The following is a 26,017-nucleotide window of genomic DNA, read 5'->3' as shown; positions in this document are numbered from 1 at the left end:
ATTTAGTTTATTTAGATTCATGTGCCATGTCTTTAGTGGGTGATTCCTCAAGAGGCAGGGCCACCTGCTCATCACCATTAAGGGACTGCCCTTTGCCCTCTGCCATATATAGGATGCGGAAAACCCGGACCCTTGCAGTTCAATGTGAATGTGCTTGTGGTGTGGTGACTTTTCTCTTGTGTTTATTCCGGGGCAAGTTTGGTGGCCTCTTGGATTTCATGTTGGGACTGCGTATGCTGTTTGAATTGCCAACTTTGAAAGCATTGCTGTTTGTGCCTTCTGCTCTTTTCAGAACTTATTTTGTTGTAGGACATTTTTGTGAATAATAAACTTTTCATTTATAAAGATCCCTCAATGCCCTTTTCGTGGCCAGCCAGGTTTTGACGTTGTGGCGTTGTCCAGCCGGGACGCCTCCAAGTTGGAAGGACTGGGGGAGCAAGCATGGCCAGAGCCGTGGTGCCTGGGACTCCCACAGGGCTCCATTGGAGTTGGAGTTTTGTGCAGCCCTGTTGGGATCCATGGGCGCTGCCAGGGGGTGCTGCAGCAACTGCTGAGGCCTTATGGGCAGTCGTTCCATCACACCCAGAAGTGCTGCTGGAAATACACCATCAAGCACCTGGAGCGCTTCCAGGAGTGTAAGAAAAGGGGCCAGCAGATACTATTTGGTGAGTCGGGAGGAGGGAGACGAAGTTTGCTGAGGAGAGTGGAGGAGAAAGAAAAAAGTATTGTGTGTGTTTGTGCTTAGTGGGACTGTGTTGTGCCTGTGGGAAACAGGGAAGGCGTTTCCCACGAGGTGAAGAAAAATAAAAAACATTTGTGTTTCTATAAGTGCCTCCTGTGTCTTATCTGTGTCAGTTTGAGTGGCTGCTACGTCCTCTACCCTTGTCACAACGGTTGTACCATATTGTTTGGGACTCTGTAGTTCATATCAAAAATAAAACCAAAACGCCCAAAATGTAAAAAACAAAAAAATGCAAAACCTTAAAACACTAAGAGAAACATAAATTAAATGCAAAATTAAGTATAAGGTTGAATCATAAATCTGTTAAATCATAACATTAAAGATCTGCATGTTTGTGTGTATAATATAAACATGTAGATCCAGTTTGTAGCACTCTGGTGAGCTTTGAAAGGAACATTTTAGCCAAGATTTACAATTTCACAGTCATTTTCTTATGTTAAGAATCAGTGGAAAAGAAGTATTTGTAGCATTCAGTAGTTCTTTCAGTTTGTAAGTTTATATATGAACCTTGTAGCATTTACAGTGTACCTCCAGGTCTGTTGAATACTGGGAAGTTAAATCACAAGATCGCCACAAACATTCTTATTGGTTATCTAAAACCATGAGGATTTCTGCAAGTCACAGAATTAACAGTATACTAATATATGTCAAATTTGAAAATTACTCTTCACTTAAAGGTTGCCACAGCTTGTCTTGTGCCGTTTGTTGCAGTGTTGTGTTAAACAGTCCCCTAGAAGCGTATGTGCTAATGTTGTTTTAGAATTTCAAGAATGTGTTTTGCTCGCACCAAGTTCTCACTTTGTAACCTGATGCATCCAAAGTTGAAATCGGTATTTGCATATTGTACGATATTTTGAACGAAAGTTCAAGATGATAAAACAATAAAGATATTTTGTTTTAATTTAACAAGGGCGTCCGTATCAGTGGTGGGCACTTTAAAAAATGCCCAACTTGTATCAATTGACTTTCTACAAATTTTATCTCCTTTGGACATTATATTGAATTATTTCTTTCACTAGAAATACTAGGAAGGTAAACTGAACATGGATGCGACTTTCTAAAACACTTTTGCATTGCTGTCTGATTTGGATCAAATGCTGCCATATTTCATCTCTTCCACCTTGTGATCAGGAACATTCTGATTTGGATCATGAACACTTGCACTGGGATGCTTCTGACAGATCCCGTTTTGTAGTGTAAATGTGTCTAATAATTCCTTATTAAGACCTTAATCCGCCTTAATAAAAGGATACGTGTCTGTATGTCTGTCTGCATGTCCATCTTGTCGCTATGAATCTCATTTCAAAAGATGGTGCATCACATACATTTTTTGCTTTGCGCCCCACCCCACCATGACCTATCACCTATGGGGGAGGAGCTTGAGATTCATCAAAAATTTCTATCTCTGGTTTTCGACGGATCTCAACATTTTAGGGTCCCCTGATACCGAAAAAATTGATATCTCGATGATGGGTGTGTGTGTGTCGCAGTTTCTTGACGACGGTCTAGAGCTAAAACGGCTGGATGGAAAAATATGAAACTTGAAACTTAAGCCTGTGATGAGATAATGATAATGTGCCGATTAGTTTTTGAGCCAAATCGTACAAGAGAAAGAAAACTCTACAGGGACCCTCAAATACCGTAATTCTGCAATTGATTATGAATTCTTCTCATCATTTGCTAACGTAATGACCTATTTTATAATAATCAGAAAGATCAGCATCAGAGTGTTAAATAATTACTGAAAAGTTATAGAATAGTTTGGGTATCTTGGTTCCTTGGGCCTACTGACGTTCACATCCAAATATTTTTAGTAACAAAATTAAATGCATTTGTCATTCCAACAAATGGCACATCACAAACATTCACACTGCAATTACAAATCTCCAAATGGCATATAACAGAGACATGAGCAATGTATGGTGCACTGCAAACATTAAAACTGAGGTCTACATTAATTACTTAGATTTCAACCCATCTTTGGCAGGTGGCACAGCTAGTCCACTTCAATAAAAGGATAAGTGTCTGTGTGTCTGTCTGTATGTCCACCTGCTAGCTTTGACTCTGTCATTCCAAAAGATGGCACATCACCAACATTTTAAGTGATAAAATAAATTGTCATTATTCCAGCAGATGGTGCATCACACACATTAACACTACTTTTACAAATCCCATAACAAATGGAATATAACAGACATATACAGTGCACGGTGCACTGCAAACGTTAACTCTGAGGTCTGCGTTAATTAGATTTCAACCCACCTTAGATGGGTAGCACAGCTAGTGTTCAAGAAATAGTTTAAAGCTGGTGCTCTTAATGCATTTCCTCATTTCAATTTGTCTTATTCAAATCTGTTGAAGTCTGTGGTGAGGTTTTCCATTAAGTGAGGGCTCTGGAGAGACCTCAACCTATGCAAACAGTATTGGGCACAAGCCAAGAACCAACCCTATCTGAAATACCAGTCCATCAGCGGGCACATTGCTGTGTACACCCGCCCACTGCGAATGTGGATTACCAGTTAACCTAACAGGCATGTAGTTGGTATGTAGAAGAGTAACAACAGAAAGACCGATGCAGATATGGGGAGAAAGAGTGGCTGGGCTGGGCATCAAGTGCATGTCCGCGAGATTATGAGGCAGCTGCAACACGCTAGTACCAGTCTCACTTTATCTCCATCCAAATATTTGCCTAATACTATGTCAGTTATATTGAATTGTTTATATATTATATTTGCTGTTCTCCAGTTTCCTAGCTTTCAGTTCTGTTTTCAGGGCCTTTGTATTATGTTGTGTCTCTTCCTGATTAAATCTATGTTTTCTGTAGCATGCTGAAGTATTGCTGAATTTAATATTATGAAGAAGCAGAGGTTTGCCAATACTGGCATTCTTTATACCGTCTATTCATCCATGAATCCATCTGTCCTTTAATGTGACCAAATGAACTGCCTTATGTTCATTCAAATCCTGTAAATTACATTTTGCACCAAATATATCAAATTTAACACAACTAGAGGACTCCTAAGTCGCCATACTGTTTTTAAAATGTATTTCAGCACTCCAAATCCCATTCCAGTTATTGAGAACTGTGTCTGGACTGACGCTAGGAGTGAACAGCCTGCCCTGCCATGGAATGGAATCATCATTTGGAGTGATGAGTGTAGCTTCTTTCATAGAAACGACATTCATTAGATTTGCACATCATGGCCATGCCAACAGAAAAGGTAGTGTCATGGAGTCCAATAAAATCAGTTTGGCCCTGTGCTGATATGTCAAGTTGAGACAGGTTGGGCCAGTGGCACTTTCTAGCAAGACAATGGCTACTATTTTCCCAGGACTGCCAATGTGACATCTTCCCCCGTCCCTGACCGGTAACCTTCCTGGACTTGTTTCTGACAGAGCGTGTGTGAGACCCTACGAGACAACAACCAGAGTCCATCTGTTGCACACCCACACACGGCCTTCCAAGAGGAGTAGTTTCACAAGGTTTGGTAAGGTGAGCTGCAGGACCTCACTCAGTACATTTATGACCCCTGTCACACATGTGCTCATGGGAGGCAGCTAAAGGGCTTGAATGAAAGGAATTCCGAGCCAGACCGGGAGGTGGCGGAGTGCACTGACTCTTTTTCTTGCTTTTCTGTAGACCATTCATTGGAAATTCCACCTGGCCCAGACAACGTCATTCCTGGTTCTGGCCCCTTTGACGTCACTTCCAGGTGCGAGCCTATGGATGAAGACCCTTCTGGTTCCTGCCCCTTTGAGGTCACTTCCTATACTGGCCTTTAAAGCCCCCACCTTTCCTCCGTCCCCTCAGTTCTGTTCTGGACTCCAATCTGTACACATCAGTACAAACCTTTAAATCATTTTCAGCCAGGGAATAATATACGGGTGGCTGCCCCAAACCTTTCTGTGGCTTTGTTTGATTTTTGTGACACCCCATATTGGTATTGCAGAATTGATTGTTTCATTAATGTGATCGGCTTTACATAAAACTAACAACTAATAGTCTACATTGAGCCAATAAATCTACTCCTTTACAGTTATTTTGTAATCATTTTGCTCACACTTTACATGATAGTTTTCAAACAGATATTCCTGACATTTCTTGAGTGGAAGCATTCTAGCAAAAAAAGTGCCAGCACCATCTTTCTTATAACTTGGCATTGCACTATTTCTGTATGTCAGCGTTAGCATGACATTGGATCTTCTTTTCCTTGTTTGGAATGGCACGATTTACCTAAGTTGGGGCCTGCACATGGAGAAAGAGTGTAAAGCCTTGGAACATTGCCCGGCACACCTTTGAAGCTGACGGACGGATGGGAGATACCGTCATCTGATCCGGAAAATCCTTCCAGCGCAGAGACAAAGATGGCAGACTGTATACATCGAGCTCCCACTTCGATAATAGTCTTGCCATTGGCTTCCTCGTCTGTAATGCCACGTAAATCGTTATTAAAGAAAGCTGTTATTTTCTCTTATGTGATTTCTTACCGCCGTATCACTATGGGAAGGATATCACCTCTTTATAATATATCTGTTTAGGTTCAGGTTACATAAGACGCCGCAATTAAAAAACCACTTATTCCAACCAGGAAGCTAGCACCCCCTAGAGGAAAACAGAAACACAGTCAAAAATACAGATCGAGAGTTCAAAACCAGAGAAGTACTTTTAGAAAGCAAAAATCGACGAGGAAATAGCATTAACTGCTGAGCTGAAAGCACATCATGTCATAACATCAAGGTCACAACCTCAGAGGACACGCCCCCTAGATACCAGAAGACGCATCCTGACAACGAGTCCATAAAGCGGTGTCGGCCAATACCGAGATAAAATGGTGTTAGAAACAGTACAAAATAAAATAACAAACTCTAAAGTCAAATTTGTAACCTTGAGATACACCAATCAGATAATACAAACAAGCCTCCATAAGTTAAGAGCTGAATATGATCATAAACGGTCTTCATCTCAAATACTTGATCACGTGTAAATGCGTTTTCTGTGTGCACCCTGCTCTGATGTTCTGCAAGTTTTTATTTACCAATATTTCAGCAAAACAATGCATGCCTCTTGCAATCTGTGAGCATAAAACCAGGATGACTTGATGTATGGATTATGTGGCATGAGATTTTTCTCACATTTGTTTGCTGTGGTCCAGTGTTAGTCTCCATAGATGCCCATTCTACATTCTCAATGAACACATGACATTAAAATTTGTTTCTGCCATCGCCACAAACTACACATCAACAAAAATATTCTTGGATAGCTTATTGCTTAAACTGTGGGGCCTTTTCATCACTTCTACATATTATTCTGTACAAACTGTAATTCCATAAATTTGCCATTAGCTTAAAGGTGATCATCTGAAGGACTGTCTCACTTGAAAGTAGCAAAGCAGTTCACAAAATGTATTAGTCTATTCCTTTAAAGGAAAGAAAAGATGTCAAGGTCACTCCAAATCTAACAAATTACTGCTTATATACATTCTACAATCTTAAAATATACTGTACTTTGCTAAGAGGACCATTTGTAGTGTTGCAGATTTTACTGGGCTGAAGATAAATTTGATGCCTCAAACAAAGTGGCATATTGACATGCCATCAGACCGTACATTACAGCTGATTTATCAGCCTGTCTCGGCTTGAGTTGTGACCGAGCATACAAGAGCATTGCCCATTAATAACGCAGAAAGCCACCGACGTCTGGCTTCTCCATACATCATCATCTTTCAGTAGAACAAGTTCCTCGGCTGCTGCTGCCATAAAAATTTAACTGAAGCGTTGCATTTACAAAGACAGGCTTTGTTGTTCATATTAGGTGCTGTATGTAGTGCTAACTAAAAAGAGACTAAAACACACATCATATTTGACAAAAGACTAAGTATTTTTGAAAACTCCGCTGCCAGAGGCCTTGGTTTGTTATACAAATTGTACGCATGTGATGAGGAGAGGCGTGAGTGCATCCCCTTTAAAATGTCATGGTTTAAGATCCTTTGTGCTAATATGGCTAATAAACATCACATGAGATTTGCACTTAAAAATAATAATGAAATGGCACCAAGCTTAGCATCGATACCTTTGAATTGAATGTTTTCTGTAATAACTGATCAGTCTGTGATGCCAGATGTAAGAAATATTGCTTTAATTTTTTTAACTTGACTGCTTCAACTCTGGCATGTTTGAGGGCTTTCTTGACTTTTGGTCACCTCAGATATATCAAGGGGGTTTATATGTGGACTCTGGCTAAAATAAATTCATTTTTACCATTATTGTGCTTTTGAGTGTACTACTCTTTTGAATCCATGTCTGGTTTGATTCTAATGTTTTTCTACTACAACAGTGTACTCTACTCTGGAATTTAAGTTGTCTGAGTCGCAAAGCAGTTGATTCCTGCCACATCTCAGTCGTCACTATTATGGACACTTTAAAAAAAGGGATCAGAGAGATGAAATTAATTGCAGGACCAAGCGCGCATCCTAACCATGAGAACATTCCGAAGCAAATCCAAAATCTTGGATGCCTGATGTTGTACATCTTAAACAGTCAGGGAGTGAAGTCATTAGAAGATCAGAAACATTTTGATGCGAACAGGCCATTCAGCTCAACAAAGCTTGTCAATCCAATCCACCTACTTTCTTCAAAATAACATCGTCTGGTTTTGAAGTTCCATAAAGTCCTACTGTCTACCTCACTACATCAAGCACGTCACCTCTTAATCAATATATATTAATATTAATCAATATTACCAGAGGACGACATGTCAGCTGACACGGAACACCTTTAACCTGGGGTTATTTTTTATGGACATTGTATAGACGGTGAAGGAGTTCATAATCTTTACAGAGATATGAATGCACAGTCCGTAAACAGTTACTGACTACAATTAGAGGTCCATGAATCAGGCTTACTTTAGTCTCTTGCTAATTAATGGAAGACTCATGAATTTTGACATTTTTCATAATAACCCGTAGGCGTTTTAAGAATATGATGAGATCTTTGTTAGGATGGCTATTCTTTGGTAGATTATCAAAACATTTGAATTTTCTCTAAGTTTAGCATACTTTCCTTTCATTGAAATAGTTGACTTTATATTGCTTGGAAATGGTCATACAACCTAAACCGATAAACTGAAACATTTCCTTCGAAGACTGACAATTTTTAAAATCTGGATCTAAAGTGAAAGGACAAACTGTTTAGCTAATAAATATGGATTTTCTAGTTTCTGATTTTAGATGTGAATAATTCCAGTTAATTAGGTAATTATTAATACACTATTTAAGCAGGTTGGACATGTGATTTTGGGAGCTTCATTCCCTCTCTCTTTTTCAGATTACAATCCTATTACCACTACCAACTAACCCATTTTGGAAGATTTGTCTTTTTCTGTGGAGTTGGATTTGCCACTGGAACGTGAAGTGCACTCTTCACACTCCTGCTAGGACTAAAACTAGTTATTCACTCTGGTGTCGATGGTTTTTACTAGTGCTCAACATGACTAGCCTCCCTTTTTCGCTTTTCACGCCCCTGCCTTTTTAATCTTCACAATGGAGAGTTTTGAAAACTCTTCGCCAGAGCCATATACTTCTGAAAATGTTGGATCGTCGTTACAAGGCGGTTGGGTGAAAACATATTTTTGAAATCCTAGATTCTAATCCCGCTAATTACCTTGGTACGTAGCCATTCCCTGATTGGATCCTGCGCATTACAATCTCATTCCTTAATTGGTCACCCTTCACAGAAAGAAACCATACCCCAACATGGCGGACACAGAAGATATGTTTCCATTGGGGTTTGTTGTGTTGTTTGCCTGTATGCATCTAAATTGTGTTTTGTACAGTTTAATGTACAAAAGGCAAATAAGTTACTGGTCACTACAGTCTGGTAATTAATCCAATGGCCAGCAGCATACTCCTTCCTTTCAAGGACTTATCCTCTGATGTGTGGATTGTGCGGATGCCCAGTATAGGTGAACACCTACATTATGTGCGCCATGTGCGATTTTGGTTATTCGGTTGATACATTTAAAACAATGTGAAAACAATAGTGTAGCCGAAAATCATTTTTGTTTAAAAACGTCATTTGGAAATAAAAACATAGTAGTATGGACATAGCCATAGTAAGCTTTTGTGACTTAACATCAAACATTAGATTGACATTGAAATATGGAGGTACAGAGTATTAATCAAACAACTCAGAAATTGTCAAAAGACTTTTCTAGTTAACTGGACTGTATGAGTGCTAAGGAGCTTCAGCACAATCCAGCGTTGTGGAAGTATGAAAACTGAAAACCAAAGTGGAGGCAGCAATAATAAAAGCTATGCTGCTATATGGTCAAATGTCTTCATATTAGGGGAACTGCCTGATCCTCCTGGGACAGACTATGCCCCCCCAGACAATACTAAATTGAATTAAGCAGTTTTGAGTTTATGCTGCTTTTTTCGACAAAGATAGGTTCAGATAGACTTAAGAATGAATAGAGCGGTAGGGAATAAATGATTTCTTTTAAGGGTAAACCAAAAAAGTTTATATGTCAAAGTATATAGTAATTCAGGTCAGGTTGGGGAGCATGCACTGGTACAATGCGTTGCAGCACCCACCACATGACAAAAGAAATGACCCTCTATCTGATGCAGCCAGGTGTTATGTGGGTGTCTCCTTGGCTATGACCCAGTCACTTGGGTCCTCAGAAATGAGGATCCAGCGAGCTGTATCACTCTTGGGGAATTGCGCCACATGGCCATAGTGCCATAACTGATGCTCCCTCACAATGCAACAATGGTAAAGTCCATGAGCAACCTCTCATTCGACACAAAGTCAAACCAGCGGTACCCAAGGATTCTCCAGAGAGACCCAGTACCAAAGGAGTCTAGTCTTTCTCTCAGGTCACTGGTTAGCATCTATGTCTCATAACCATATAACAAGACAGGAAGCACCAGTACTCTAAAGACTTGAATCTTTGTCCCTTTCCAGTGACATCATGACCCCCCATGCTCTCCTAGTCCATCTACTGACTTTATAGGAAGAGTCACCAGAGACATGAATATCCCTGCCGAGGTAAGAACGCCTCTCGACGCGGTCAACACTCTCTCCGCAGAAAGGCACACTGCTGATGGCTGTGCCCAAGAAGTCATTACAGGCCTGGATCTTGGTTTTTATCCAGGATACTTCCAAGCCCAGACACTCAGTCTCCTCGCTCAGTCTCTTAAGAGCCCTGATCAGAACCTCTTTTGACTCCGTGGAGATCACAGCATCATCAGCAAAGTCAAGATCAGTGAATCTTTCTTCACCAACAGATGCCCAACAGCCGCTGGACTCCACAATTCTGTCAAACACCCAGTCCATACAAGCATTGAACAGAGTAGGAGCAAAAACGCACAGCTGACAAACCCCAACTGGGAAAAACACAGAGATTCTGCCTCCATTCTGCACAGCACTCACAGCACAGTACCAGTGTAGAGAAATAGTAGCAAGTATTAGTATAATAATTAATAAACAAAAAATAAGAAGTTATCCCAAAAAAGTCAAAAATCAATATATTGTTGTAACCAAACGAAACACTAAAGATTCTTTGGTTTTGGAGATAATCTAGAGCTTGATATTATTGGGACTTTCCTTTGTTTTTATCCAAAGCTCAATCCTCCCCACCAAGAGCACCGCTATCTTCTATTGGTGAGGTGATGATGTCACACGCAACACATCTTTGGCACAAGTGACGGCAAAGGGCATTATTTACTATAAACAATATGGTGGCAGATTGTACAAATGGTGCTGCCAACAGAAATACAGGAAACAAAATGGTGGTGTGGTGACATTACAAAATAACACAAAAATAACAGTATAAATAGTAGTAAATATTGTTTAAAAAGTTAAAAACGTTAAGGGGTTCCTGACTGAATGTTGCAAGTTTCATCATAGCCAGCTTTATTTTGGTTTAAGTAGAGCCATGCTGATCTTATCTTCAGGTATCATTGTGCTAATGAAACATTGAAGACTTATCTCATTATTTTTTAAGCATGTCTTGCTTTCAAGGCTCGGTTTACTACTAGCACATTCCCCAATGCTAAAACTACTAGATGAATAATGAATGAGCTCATAAATCAAGAATTAGAAATAATAAATACAGTATCATGTCTGCAATGTTTTATGAATTCATTGACATTAAAAATGACTTACTTGTCTATAATATATCTGATGTTGTCGTGGACAGTACGGTCAGTCCTTCCCTTGTATGGCTGGATGTGAAATGCCACCTGTAATAACATTTTTATGTTAGACATGGAGGAGGTCCGTTAAATATCACTACATATGCTAAAATATTCTGTCATGTAAGAAGAAGCAGACCAGTTTCATTAGCAACGATCGGTAACAATCCTTCATTGCTATTTCCAGTTTCATCTCACCAGAAAAGCAAATAACTTGCTAATAACTATTCGGCACAATTTATTTGGAGAATATAAAAAATATCACTATATATGAAAGGCAGCTGGAAAAATAAAAGACTCTAAAGTTCACAAAATGACTTCACAGAGCAGACATTTTAAGTAAAAATATAGGCTTTTAGAATTTTAATTAAAATGAGAAGAGTACTGCTAACAATGTAAAACAAAATCAATAATATAAATCAAACAAAACAACATCATGCAGCATCAACCAGGGGACAGACCCTTCTTGTAAAACCACCAATATTTGTTCTGTTTGGTTAAGACTGATCTTTTATGATTTGAAGGACAAACAAGCATTTGTCGTATGTGACACCAGAATAACGGCTCACTGCTAAAATTACCAACATTCTCGAAGCTAACAAGCAAGCCATTATAAAATGAATGGCTTCTTCTTCTAAACGTCATGCAAATGTGACCAGTATGCTTTTTGACTAGAGTGAGGGCAATGGAGTTTGGGGTTTCTTTTCTAAAAGGCCATTCTAATTCAGCTGAAGGATACACGTTTCATGAGATGGTTATCTACCACTGCGTCTGCTGCTGCTGTGCCTGATACAAAAGTGTCTGTCCACTCCTAAAGCAAAACCTACCATTTACTACACTACAGATGCTGAAGCCTGGGCCAAAATAACTGTATAAATATATATATATATATATATATATATATATATATATATATATATATATATATATATATATATATATATAATGACGGATGGCCAGAACGGCCCTGTAGCAGAAGGACCAGAGGAGAGACAGTGTTCTGGGAACTAGAGGGCAGATGCCCTGACTGCTGTATGGCCACGGGTTTGGAGCTTAGAAGCTTCACTCTGCTGGGGCCCGTGGCCACTGCCAGGGGGCGCCTGGAGAGCTATGGAGCCCTTAACAGCATCATCTCTGACACACCCGGAAGTACTGCTGGAACTGGATCAACGAGCACCTGGAGCACTTCTGGATGCCTTATACAGTAAAAGGAGTCAGCAGCCACTATTCCAGAGGTCAGAGTCGGGTGGAAGAGGACCAAGGCTTCTGGAGGAGGAGTGGTGGCGAAGAAGGAAGGAAGGAAGGAAGGAAGGAAGGAAGGAAGGAAGGAAGGAAGAACTGTGCTGTAAGGGTGGGAAGCAGGGGGAAGCTGTTCCCACATAAATAATAAAGGTGTGTTGCACCTGCACTTGTGTCCGTCCCTGTCTGTGTCAGGTAGGGTGGCTGGTACACCCCCTGGTGGTCCACAATATATACATGTAATATATACATATAAATATAGCTGGAAATCTACAATGGGAGAAAATATAAAGGAACATTGCAATGCAGTCAGAAAAAAGGACCCATGATCTCTGATTTACACACATACAAGTTCGACTAGACACACATTTAATTTGGACTCAGTGCAAGTAAAATTCAAGGCTAATACTAAAAGTGCCAGAGAACTGGCTGAAACATGGCTATCCAATGAAAACACCATTAGTGGATATTTGGACATGAACCCAGCATATGCAGGCTTGAAAAAAGAACATACGCATAATAAATAAGACTCTATAACCAACAACCTCTGAAGTGCACCTCATCAATCCCCCACCTACATCCACCTGCCCTCCCCTCATTACTTGCTATGTATTGCCTTGGAATGCTGTAAGTCTAATCATTAGCCTCTGATGATGATTCCTGATAGGAGTCGAAAGCTTAAGAATAAGATTTGTGATTCATTTTCTCCCTTTGTGGATTTCCAGCTACAAATATGCAAACCGTATCACAGACCTTTGCTTACATATATGTGAGGGTTGTTAGAGTTCATCCAAGTACTATATCTGTGTCGAGCGATGTACCTCCCTCTGTTTAGCAAACTATTTATTGCGGTAGTATGGGAAACAATGCTCTTGATCCACCGCAGGGAGTTTTTCTTCCCAGTACATGAAAATGTAAATAACATTCTGATGACTCCAGCTTCCCTCTCACAACCAAGGAAACAATCATTCTGAGTTGACTGACGAGCAAAGACATGTACAAGAACGGGACAGACTGCCAAACTTGTGAGGTGAAGGTACCGCAGGTTTAAAATGTCGAAATGAAAAGGATGGCTGCGGCACAAAAATGTGCTAATTTTCAGGGTGTTATAAAAGGCAATTGAATTGGGTTGGGGTGTTTGTTGTATGTTGTATACTAAAAGCAGTTTCAGTAGACATGGAGAAGTCGTGAATGGTTCATTGTGTGTTTGCTGTGACAACATACTTTGAATCTAAATCTGTCACAGAGGAGCAAGGCAGATATTGCATTAGGTTTAATGTGCCTCGGCTAGGAAGATCTCCTTCTCCTAACAGTGTTTAAAACTGGTTTGATATCTAAAGATTGAGACAGGCTGTAGACATTCGGCATGATGTCAGGGAGTAGCACTAAACATTTCAAACTGGACTGTTGATCAAATTATTTATCAAGATTTATCAACTTTGTTTCCTGCCTTGTGCCCTGTGTTGGCTGGGATTGGCTCTGGCAGACCCCCGTGACCCTGTGTTCGGATTCAGCGGGTTAGAAAATGGATGGATGGATGGATTTATCAACTGATAAAGTACAAATAGTGCATTCATTTTGTAGGAATACTTTGGCTTCTTTTTGGCTCAGTTTATTGAACTGTTAAATGAAAAGCAAGATATGCTGAACTATTTGTGAAGTCATTTACAAAAATGTATTGTTAATGATGGAGCTCATTTGAAAAATGTTATTTAAAGATAAGGTAAAATAAACTGCATTGATTGTTTTTTGACTAGTTCATTTCTTATCCGATGCCATGAATGAAGTTAACAAATTAAGTGATCATTCATACTGTCTTTTCAAAAATGCAAAACTAGAGAAGAATCAGTCAGGGAGAGTAAGGACAGAGCAACTGTCTGTGGCCACCACATGCAAATCCATTCTCTTTTTAGGGGGTGTCTTGCTGTTGCTTCTCAAGTACACCTGTTGTCACTTTCATTTGCACCAAAGAAGATGAAACTGATTTACAATCGCTTGTGCTTCCCAACTGGACAGACGAATATCCCTGAAGCACAACTGACTTGGTGTTAGACTGTGATGATTAAGTAATGCCTTAATTTTTTGAGCAGTGTATATGTGTGTGTGTGTGTGTATATATATATATATATATATATATATATATATATATATATATATATATATATATATATATATATTGGTCTTGGTTAGATAGATAGATAGATAGATAGATAGATAGATAGATAGATAGATAGATAGATAGATAGATAGATAGATAGATAGATATTAACTAAAAAGTCAAGTGAACGCAAATAATGTCAAGAGTAAAACAAAACTTCCAAATGTCCCATTAGCCATCTGTAAGTATACATCATAAATAAAATAGGACAGGGTTTGAATATGTATAAAAGAGAAGTGTGTGGTGACCAGCTGCCTCTGCTATCAAGATGTACCACCTCTAAATTAGTAATGAGTGATTCACAATAAACTGACCTAAAGGAGTATGAACTTTTGATCACTCAAGAATTTATTTGGAACGTGTTTTTATGTAATGATTAAAGTTTAACCGCTGTATTAATTTCCACATTGGCATTTACACTACTACATAGCGGCTTCTATTTCGAGACTGCTATCTTTGCAGTGTATTACAGGAACATAACAATCCACATATAAAAACTGCACAACGTTGAGTGTACTTGTCTCTGCCCACAAGCAGGGGGTCATCAAAACTGGGGCTTTGCTTATTATAACTCGCCATGGACCTTATTTTCTCAAGCACTACTGTTAACTGCAGGTTTTGTCTTCCCTTCCTCAAGTGTCAACTGACTGTATCTTAATTCTCCTGTTAATGGGACTTAAAAGGGCCATTACTGAGCCATTTATTCTGTTGTAGAATTTGATTAATCAGAACTCATTGAAGAGTGCTATATAAAAGTAAATTGAACTGAACTGAAGAAAGAGTCAAGACAGGGTGTGCAGTGTGCGTTCCTTCTCTGAGCTGTAACAGGAAGAAGCTCCAATGTCCCATGATACTGCGATGAACAAAACAAATGCCACCTCCTTGCACCTCGGTATACCATAGGCACAGGTTACTGCTAACCATGTAGTCACTGTGGGTGACTGTCAATTAATCATTGGATATCTTGGAGGGTTTTATTTTCCATCAACATGTATGGATCAAAACAGATGTACCTTTCTGTTTCTTGTTTTATTTTTTTGCCACGTCAGTAGTATAGATAGATAAATATGAGCCTTGGCCTTGAACCTTGGTCTTGGTCTTGGTCTTAGTCGTGAGCTTATGACTTGATATGTATGACACAACCCTTGAATTAGAGGTGCAGACTACGATGGTCACGTAAATGGCAAGCAGTAAAACAGCCAGCCACTGTGGTTAACAGAAAAGGAACAGCAGCTGACAGGAAAAGAATTGCTTCAATATCTGCTGACAGTGAAGCACATTGCACTGACTGGCTGATCATTTTCATTGCAAATGCAAGTCATACACACTGAGTGCTAAAGAAAGTCATACATGACCAAAGAACTGGAGGTGTGGGCTACTTCCACCCCATAATTGGACTTGGGTTTCTCCTCACAGCAAGTGACAGGAGAAGAATCGGGGCAACATCTGCTGACAGTGTAACACACTGCATAGGCCAACACCCTCACCAGAAGGTCCCAGAGTGCTGTGTTTTTTAGAGAAGTGCGTGAACCACCTTTCTTCAAATACTGCAGGTTTGAGTGGTTCCTAGTAAATAAATAAAAACAGAATCATATGTGAGAATAATGAATTAAATGTTTTATGAAATAAGCTTTTTACTTTTTCGTACAGGAATTATAGTTAAAGTATTGTAATCGTCCAAAAATTTGATTTTGAGATTTTGATGAATCTCGACGTTTTAGACCTCCCTTTGAGTCAAAAAATACCATTTTTGGAATTGTCTCTCTGTGTGTGTGTGTGTGTGTGTGTGTGCGTGTGTGTGTGTGTGTGTGTGTGTGCGTGTGCGTGTGTGTGCGTGTGTGTGTGTAAACACAATAACTTAAGTACGCTTTAGGTGAACCAAATTTTGCATTCAAGTATTAGGTACAAAACGTAGATCTCTATTAACTTTTGAGCTATTTCTGCTAACCGGAAGTGGTACTTTTTTATTCATGCAGCTGCAGAGTCCAATTTATTCAACTTTACTTTTATAATTGTTCAATATATTACTAATTTGATTTGATTTCTTGTTGATGGTAATTTAATATACATAATCTATACTAATAAAAGGCAAAGCCCTCACTGACTGACTGACTGACTGACTGACTGACTCACTCACTCACTCACTCACTCACTCACTCACTCACTCACTCACTCACTCACTCACTCACTCATCACTAATTCTCCAACTTCCCGTGTAGGTGGAAGGCTGAAATTTGGCAGGCTCATTCCTTACAGCTAACTTACAAAAGTTAGGCAGGTTTCATTTCAAAATTCAAAGCGTAACGGTCATAACTGGAACCTATTTTTTGTCCATATACTGTAATGGACGGGGGCGGAGTCGCGTATCGCGTCATCACGCCTCCTACGTAATCACGTGAAACACCTTGGGGCCGATCTGGAAGAAGGTAGCACAGCGCCTTGATTTAAACAATTCCATGTCTTGGTGGGTTTAATACTGTGTAAGCATACATATTAACACATGTGCAATTAAATGTGTGCATTTACGGGGTGGTTTCTCAGGCTTAAAAGCTCGCCTTTTATTAAAAAAGTAAATGCAAACTGTTTTCATTCTGAAGGGCACAAACCACGTTGGATTTTGTAATGATAGTTGATTAGTAAGGTCTATTAAGGGATACTTACAGAATGATTAGTAATGCCTGTGAATGCCGATGCAAGTAGGAGAATGGGCGTGAACTAAAGAACGAGTAGTAACATGTACAGTAAATGTCTCTAAAGTCTGTCTATTAAAAAGTTGTTATATCTTTCAATCCTGTGTATTGATTAAACTACGAACCTAACAAGATCACTACATGGTGTCAGAAGTGGCGGATTGGAAGAGGAATGTGAAGAAGAGATTCAGCTTTTGAACGAGTCTCGTGTCTGTGAGTAACCCGAAAACGTGATCAGAAAGCGCTAACATTCTAGCAAAAGAGAAAAAAAAATATGGAAGGATTACAGCCCCCACCTAATCTCCAGTTAAAGGGAAATGTATCTGAAAATTGGAAAAGATTTAAACCGAGATTCGAGTTGTATCTTGCTGCGATTGAAGCAGATAGGAAAAGTGAAAAAATGAAAGCGTCTATGCTTCTACATGTAATTGGCGAAGAGGCACTAGAGTTGTTTAACAATTTTCAGTTTGAAGAAGATGGAGACAATATGAAATTGAACAAAATAGTTGAAAAATTCCAAGCGTATTGCAACCCAAAGCGCAATGTGACGTTTGAGCGTCACAAGTTTTTTACGTTTCCAGAAAAGCGGCGAAACAGTATGTGACGGAATTGCGCAATAGGAGCTGTTCTAAGAAGAAACCGTCGAGACATCAAAGGACCAATAACCTCTAATCAGAACAGTAACACCAGCAAAACAAATATTAACGAGAAAACAAGTATAAATCAGGAAAGAACATCTCAACTGCAAACACAATTAACCAGAAGATCAAAACATCAAGTAAAACCACCACAACGACTCAGTGAGACATGTTGATGATTAAAGGAACATTTTCAATTAAGAAATGCTGAATTCCTTTAACAGTTGTGCTTTTTATACATAGTTTGAATGCTGGATGTATGCCTGAAATGTTCTGGATAGTTCAGTTGTTTGAAGTGATAAAGTTTATCGAAGTAGCATTTGAAATGTATAACATTACTAAGCTTATAAGTACTGCCTTACTTCTCTTTAAGAAAGGAAGGTGTAATGATACTTGATTTAAACGATTCCATGTCTTGGTGGGGGGCGGCATGGTGGCGCAGTGGTAGCGCTGCTGCCTCGCAGTTAGGAGACCCGGGTTCGCTTCCCGGGTCCACCCTGCGTGGAGTTTGCATGTTCTCCCCATGTCTGCGTGGGTTTCCTCCGGGCGCTCCGGTTTCCTCCCACAGTCCAAAGACATGCAGGTTAGGTGGATTGGCGATTCTGAATTGGCCCTAGTGTGTGCTTGGTGTGTGGGTGTGTTTGTGTGTGTCCTGCGGTGGGTTGGCACCCTGCCCGGGATTGTTTCCTGCCTTGTGCCCTGTGTTGGCTGGGATTGGCTCCAGCAGACCCCCGTGACCCTGTGTTCGGATTCAGCGGGTTAGAAAATGGATGAATGGATGGATGTCTTGGTGGGTTTGCGTAGCTTATTGTCAATATCTTTACACCTGTTTTTAAGACTTATTGACTGAAACGGGTTTTCACTGTATCGCGGGTTTTTTAAATACAAATGATCGCCCGCCTATCGCGGAAGTTAGTTCTAGACCCATCAGTGATAGGTGAAAATCCGCTATATAGAAAGACCATATAAATAAACATTTTTATAGTTTAAGCCTTAAAATACCCATCCCACACGCTTTAAACACATGTAAACTTATAAAACACACTTTGTTAACACATATGATATGTGGATGTCAGACTAAGGATATGAGTAACATCTCTCGATTATAAAACATTTTAAGTTCATGCAAGACAAGGCAGTGAGACAGGAAAACAGCTGCTGTACAGGCTTATTGACACGCAGAGCGACAAGCAGCACAAAGTCCACTTCTCCTTAGCGTGCATTCAGCAAGCCCGCTTCACCCCTCCCCCCCTCACAACGCGAATTGGCAGGAGCGTACCGCTCCTCAGAGAGGGGGGTTTGAGCGAACGTGCGTTCAGCCCTCACACACACACTCCTCCTCCTCCTCCTTCAGAACGCGCAAAGCGACAAGCAGCCATTTTGGCAGAAGCAGCACAAAGTCCACCTCTGCTTAATGTGCGTTCACCTGCCCCCCTCTTCACAAAGCGAGTGGCAGACACATCAACATCTGATCCTGCGTGTAGTGTTGCTCTGCGGTGTTAAGAGTGTACAAAGTGTTTAAGAGCATAGGAAGTGTTTATAAGAGTGTGGGAAGGGTTTATAAAGCCTTAAAATATATGTAAATAATAAAATAAATATAGGTCGGTACTTCGCGGATTTTCACTTATCACGGGGGGCTCTGGAACGTAACCCCCGCGATAGGTGAGGGATGACTGTATTTCTGTTTTATTTAAACCTTTTAAGTTCGTATGCATAGCCCCATTTGGCTGTTTTAGTTTTTTTTTTTTCTTCAGTAATATTTAATCTCCTTAAAGAAAAACAACATATGCATTTTACTTTTTTTGTATCTCTTTAGTAATATTTTAGTGTAAAAGGATAACCAGTATTTAAACCTTTTATGTTACTTTATAAAGTTATTTTACACAATGTTGAAACATTAATAAGAAAGCTACATATTTTGGCAGCTGCTGCTTTAATTTTCAATAAATTGGAAAAAGCTCTCCAAGAGAAAACCTCAATGAAGAAGAAACAGTTTGCACTATCTAAAAAGGAGAAACCCTCATTTATAAAGGTTTGCTGCAGATGACTTAATTGAAAATAAATGAATAGTTCCTATGTGTATAATACATATTTATCTATTTTACTTATGCCTTTATTCCAGCAACTTGCAACATCTGAGGTACAATTTGTTACATTACTTTTGTTTTTTGCAGCACAGGCAGGTGAAGTGACTTCCTTAGGGTCACACAGTGGTGTCAGTACCAGGATTTGAACTGACAAGCTCCGGGTTTGCTGAAATATTACTGAAGAAAGAAAAAAGACGAAAATGGGCAAATGGGGCTATGCATACAGATGTCCATCCATCCATTATCCAACCCGCTATATCCTAAATACAGGAGCCAATCCCTGCCAACACAGGGCACAAGGCAGGAAACAAACCCCGGGCAAGGTGCCAGCCCACCGCAGGGTGCACACGCCCACACACACCCACACACCAGGGACAATTTACAATCGCCAATGCACCTAACCTGCATGTCTTTGGACTGTAGGAGGAAACCGGAGTAACCGGAGGAAACCCAGACAGACACGGGGAGAACATTCAAACTCCACACAGGGAAGCGAACCCGGGTCTCCTAACTGGCACCTTTCACTGCGCCAGCATTTCGCCCGCATACAAACTTAAAAGGTTTAAATAAAACAGAAATATATACCTTTATTTTTACTTCCTTAACTTGTGGAGGGTGTATCCTGTAGCAAAGCCCTAAGTTTTTTCATGAAAGCCCCTTTCAGTCAATAAGCCTTAAAAACAGGTGTAAAGCTAAACTTGCAGCACCGCTATTCAATTACACTCGCCTAACGCCTCTCCTAAGGGGACATACTGTGGGATCTAGGCATCAGTCAAAGCACCAATCACACGCCTGATTAGAAAGCGGGAAGCTGTGATTTGTCGTCTCCCTCCCATGTAACAATCACAGCCCGTGTTGCAACGCACTATGTATGTATGTGTATATGTATATATGAAGAGGATGGATGGGTGGATGTATATGTGTGTGTTTATGTATATGTGTATATGTATGTGTATATATATATGTTAATATGTGTATATATATATATGTATATATATGTGGATGTGTATATGTATATATATATATGTATATATAGATATGTGTATATGTAAATATGTGTATATATGTATATGTATATATATATGTCTACATAACCTCTTTAACACACTACTTCTCCGCTGCGAAGCGCGGGTATTTTGCTTGTATAAAAATATAATCATTGTCTTGTGGTTTACTCCTTAAATATCCATCCCCATATCTGAGTATATGAGAAAGTCTAGGGAAGACCACTCCCAATTTTTATTGCTTATTTCTTTAAGTATTTATTTAAGTAGTTAATTATTTAATTTATTTAACTATTTGTTCATGTTTTCTTTCAGTGACACAGTACATAAGATGAAATGTGCAGTAAAATGGAAACTGTTATTTCATTACTTAAAGCTGAGAGGGTGGGCTCTAGCAAGTCCTACATTTATCTGGGTCTTCTCCTTCTTCTTTGATCCCTAGCTGGTGTTTGGTTTAGATTGGCTCCTAAGCCCATATGGTGCTGTGGGTGCCAATGGTTGTTGGATTTCACTCATAATGCATTTCTGTGCCTGGCAGTCCATGGCCATGTTTCTGGCCTCCTCAATGTCAAGTCTACGAGTTTGCACGTCTTCTTTGACCTGCTTGATCCAGGTTTTTCTTTCACTAGAGGAGTTTGTGCACTAATCAATTGTGGTTCATTTGGCACACGTGGCCAAACCAACATAGTCATCGCTTCTGGATCTGCTCGTCAATGGTTGGGAATTTCTTATACTGGTGTCGAATTTCTTCATTTCTGATATGATCTCAGAATCTGATGTAGACAACACATTTGGAAGACCTCAAGCTTCTCTAAATCTAATTTGAGTAGGATCCAGGTCTCTGATCTATACAGGAGGATTGGCAGAATCAGAGCCTGGAATAGGTGAACTTTGGTCTTGGTCGAGATGTTGGTTCGCTTCCACAGACACCACTTCAGGGAAGCAAATGCTGCAGCTGCTTGACCAATTCGGCTGTGGATTTCTGCCGTTGACACAATTTACATGGACACAATTTGCATTTAGCTGGGTAAATCATCAGGGAAGCGCAAGCTCAAAGTAATGACTGTGCATATCTGTGGAGGAGGAGTGCAAGCATAGGGTGCCCAGAATTTCTTCATGCAGCGATTACTTTAAATCATGAAAGTCTGAATTCATCATTGGGAGTTTGCATTTGAAAGTTCTGCTGTGAATATTGCCCTTGATGGTGGAAGATTAACATCCATTCCACCGACGATTCACCAATCAAAACCCAGTAGGCTCGGTAGGGCCCACCCTCTCAACTTTGATGGGTATGGTGGGATTTTAGGTAAGAGACTGGCATCTATCCTGCTACAGTTCACAAGAGACAGCTGCCAATTAATATGTGTGGCTTTACAGTACAGAGAAATTAAAGAATGAAAAGTTGAAGCGCTGGTACTACTTACTGGTGCATACTGGCTGACTGCAGACATTACCAGTACACAGAGAAAACTCCCAGTACTCCAAGCAACAAACACTGAAGCACTAAACTTTATCGATATTCATAGGTTAAAGGACACCAAGCAAGTCAGACCAGGATCAAATCATCTTACCATGCACACAGTAATTATGTACAGTAGCTTTTCCAGTAGGATTTTTAAGTTGCCCTGAGGAAATTATTTAAACATTTGCAGAAAAAAATTCTGACCTAAAATGTACATCCTCCGGAAGACTCCAGGCCCTCCTGTGAGTTCTTTTACTTTATTTTCTAATTAGACTTAAGCTACATTGTATGTACAACATCTGTTCTTCTTTCTTTTTCTGTAAGTTTTAAGAAAATTAAAGCTATTTTCCCCTAATTATCACCTCCCATGCTTTCATCATTCGTCCATGACATTCAAAAACTATAAGCAACTATAAAGCTTTTAAAAAAATCAATCATTTCAGTTCATTAGGTTTTCCTCAAGTATTGATTGCTTTTCTCCTCTCCATCTTTAACATCCTTTTCTGCTGTTATTGATTGATGGAAAACAATGCACAGTAAAGTCTGCTTTCATTTAAGATCCACCTAGAGCCCACAAGTACTTTGTCTCACATCTCTCTGACTTTTTCTTTTTAACATTTCAAAAACAGAGCAACAAAACTGTGGTGGAGCTGTTAAAGTGTGTTTGTGCCTCCATTAATAGCTTGCATTGAGTCATTCCTTTCTCCGACAGAATCATTGATGCAGCAGCTTCATTTAGCAGAAGCACTGATTGAGGCTGACAGTGCCTCCATGTTCTTCATAAAACCTGCCATCGCCAATCCTGAAGCCTTTTGAACATCACATCGAGGCACTGCACGTGTGCATTCAATCATTGAAACGTAGTGGAGAGAAAATGACTAGTGGCTACACCTTTTTTCTTTTTTTTTCATGGTGTACAGCACCATAAGTGGCTGCTTCTATCTAAAACAAAAGTTCCAATATGGTAACCCTTCAAGTTGTTGTCATGCATTGAAGCTTTGGAGAAAAGTTGCTGGTGACATCATTGAATTCTTCCGATAAGATGTGAAGGATAAATGTGCTAACAGCAGGAGAAAATCTATTAGTCCAGAGGGCTGACTGCTCAGTTTCAGCTAAGAAATACAGTGTGAGCCAAAAAGAAGTACCACATTTCAAACATTTACTCTACAAAAACGCTATAAGATAAAATAAATTTCATTACGACACAAGAATGGGTATACAAAACAGATTTTTTTCACTGTGTTTTAAAAATGATGTCTTCAAGGTGGTGGCCATCATTAGTGATACACTCTTCGAGATGATTTCTGAACACTCGCATGACTCGTTCGGCCATTTCAAAGGAAATGTGATTTCATGGCGAATAGCGTCCTTGAGGGCTTCAAGGTTTTGAGGTCGGTGTGTGTATACCTTATTCTTGAGATCAGAAGAAATTGTATGGAGTGAGATCAGGTGAACGTGAAGGCCACCCGACATCGCCACGCAGGGAGATCATCTCCTGCAAAACTCGCAACCATTTGTTCCGATTCTCTAGCATTTCAATGTAACATTCTGAACTTACGGTGACCGTTGGTCCCCCCACCCTCAAAAACGATAGGGTCTACAATGCCAAATTCTGCAATGGCGTACCAACATGCTCACTGTGCAGGGGACTCTGATGAAGTTCACGAGGGTTGGTTTCAGCCCAATAGTGAACGTTTTGCTTATTTACACAACCATTCAAATGGAAATGTGCCTTGTCACTGCACATAAAAATGAATCTTGATGAACGGTTTGCAAAATGTTTGCGTACAACTCGCTATGGCTCTTTCAGTCTCTCTCAGTGAGTTTCTGCACTACCATCATTTTATATGGATGGAAAGTAAGGTCCTCATGCAAAATCCTCCTCAAAGATGTGTTGGAAATGCCTAAGGCAGAAGCGCGTTTGCGCGCTGAATGTCTAGGAGACTGCAAAATTGATGCCCTTACTGCTCGGATGTCCAAGGACGGCCTGGAGATTTTCTATTCAATGTTGTACCCGTCTGTCTTAATTTAGCCACCCACTGAAGAATTGTTTTCTGATTTGCGATGTCACCATTAGGAAGAATGCTGAAGTGCGTTCAGAAGGTGCGTTGCATAGTGATGACGGATTAGTTGTTTTTGAAGAACGCTTCAACAGCGAAAGCATGGTGCGCACCTGACCAAGGCATGTGGCCAACTGAAAACAACAAGGGATTGCCTATCAAAGGACCTCCACCCCCAGCCCACTTGGCTGCCTCTACCTCACACAGTGACCTTGACAAATGTGGTACTTCATTTTGGCTCACCCAGTACAAAAAAAGATGTCCAGAGCTGTAGATAAAAAAACTAACAGCACCTTTTGCCACCTTCTGTATGTTTCATTTCATAAATGTTAATTTCTTAAACCCCACTGCCATACAAATATTTCCTTCCAAAACATCCATTTATTCTATCTACTCATCCATTTTCTACTCTGATTTCTAGGTCATTGGAGGCCGGTTGCCACTTTCTACAATATTGGGTGCCATCAATGAAAAAGCTGCTTTAGATGGAGGGGAATAAAACTAACTTACCTGTGAATTCATTGTATGTTATGTTGCATTGTGGAATTGTAGTTCTTGGACTGGATGGCTCTTTTATTTTATTTTCAGTCACTTTTCTGTAAAAGCCATGTCAGGTGTTGTCTTAATTTATACAACCTTAGCGAGTTGGAGGTAGTTGGCGAGATGCTCCTTTGAAGATCATTCGCTTAGTATGACTAATCCAGCAGACTCGCTCCGACTAGCCCACGACTTGCTCTGCTCAAATTAAAACTGGTTTGATATTGCATTTGGCCGTAGGGGTGGGCTCTATGTGCATGGCAGCTGACAACCAATGAACGAAAGGTCACCCAGAATTACCAATCATATAATGTAACGATGGGGAATGCCTCAGATCTCACACACAGAAGAGAAGCTCGTCTGTCTGACGTCTCAGGTTTTACTTACCACAGCAGAATGAAAAAAGAAAGCAGAGGGCAGAGATCGTGGCTGAACTCGCCATACCTCTTAACCCTTTGGCTCTGTTAGGCAGCATATTATGGGTTATCACAAAAAGGGACAAACACGACTGTGCTGGAAGGTCAGCACAGAAACTAAATACGTTTTTCTGTCATGAAAACTGACCTGGTCCAGCGACAAGATGAGCAACTGTAAATGACAAGTCTGACATACCCAACGACTGGCATTGTCATCATGTAATGCCCCATTGTCTTAAGTAATTCAGTATTTTCCCTTAATTGCCTTAATTCCCTTAATGCTTTACGGCCTAAAATATATTTTTTTTTGAAGCTTTGAGTGAAATGGACGTTTATAACAAAAGCAGTCACATTATATAGGGAAGCAGGCTGATGGCCATCTGGAATAAGTGTTACTGGTGACAATGGCTATTCAGCCTGACTTTATTTTGCTAACTCGGCCACTCAGAGGCTTTTGAACACCCAGTTGCCCTTTTGTTGAGGTGCACTTACAGCATAAAAAAAAAAAAAATTAAAACGATAATTTCCTGCTATTTCTAGTTAATGACTTTGACAAACTATGCAGTATTTTGAATCTGTATTGTTATCAGGTATTCTGCATAGTCTATCTGTTGATTTTCGGAGGTGATCCATTGTGTCCAACTGTCCCTCAGTTTTTTGGGGGTATTGGTGTATAATGTATAACAGCTGGATGACATGCCTGACACCAATCACCTTTAGCCATCTTTTATGACATGCCAGAGGGACGTTGACATTATAGATCACGAAGGCAAGCCTTCTGCATGATG

At 40.0% G+C, this 26,017-nt stretch overlaps 1 protein-coding gene across 1 annotated transcript in view; it reads right to left on the bottom strand.

The window, feature by feature from the left end:
• maneal (mannosidase endo-alpha like) overlaps positions 1-26,017 on the bottom strand; it is a 52,028-nt gene that overhangs the window by 2,097 nt on the left and 23,914 nt on the right. The window contains exon 3 of the mRNA XM_028819520.2: positions 10,910-10,986. Within this exon, the coding sequence (XP_028675353.2) occupies positions 10,910-10,986 (77 nt within the window). The remainder of the gene's footprint in view (positions 1-10,909; positions 10,987-26,017) is intronic.

Source organism: Erpetoichthys calabaricus, chromosome 14 (genome assembly GCF_900747795.2).
Source record: "Erpetoichthys calabaricus chromosome 14, fErpCal1.3, whole genome shotgun sequence".
Lineage (NCBI taxonomy): Eukaryota > Metazoa > Chordata > Cladistia > Polypteriformes > Polypteridae > Erpetoichthys > Erpetoichthys calabaricus.
Note: the sequence above shows the minus strand (reverse complement) of the source record. Positions and strands in the feature narration are given on the sequence as shown.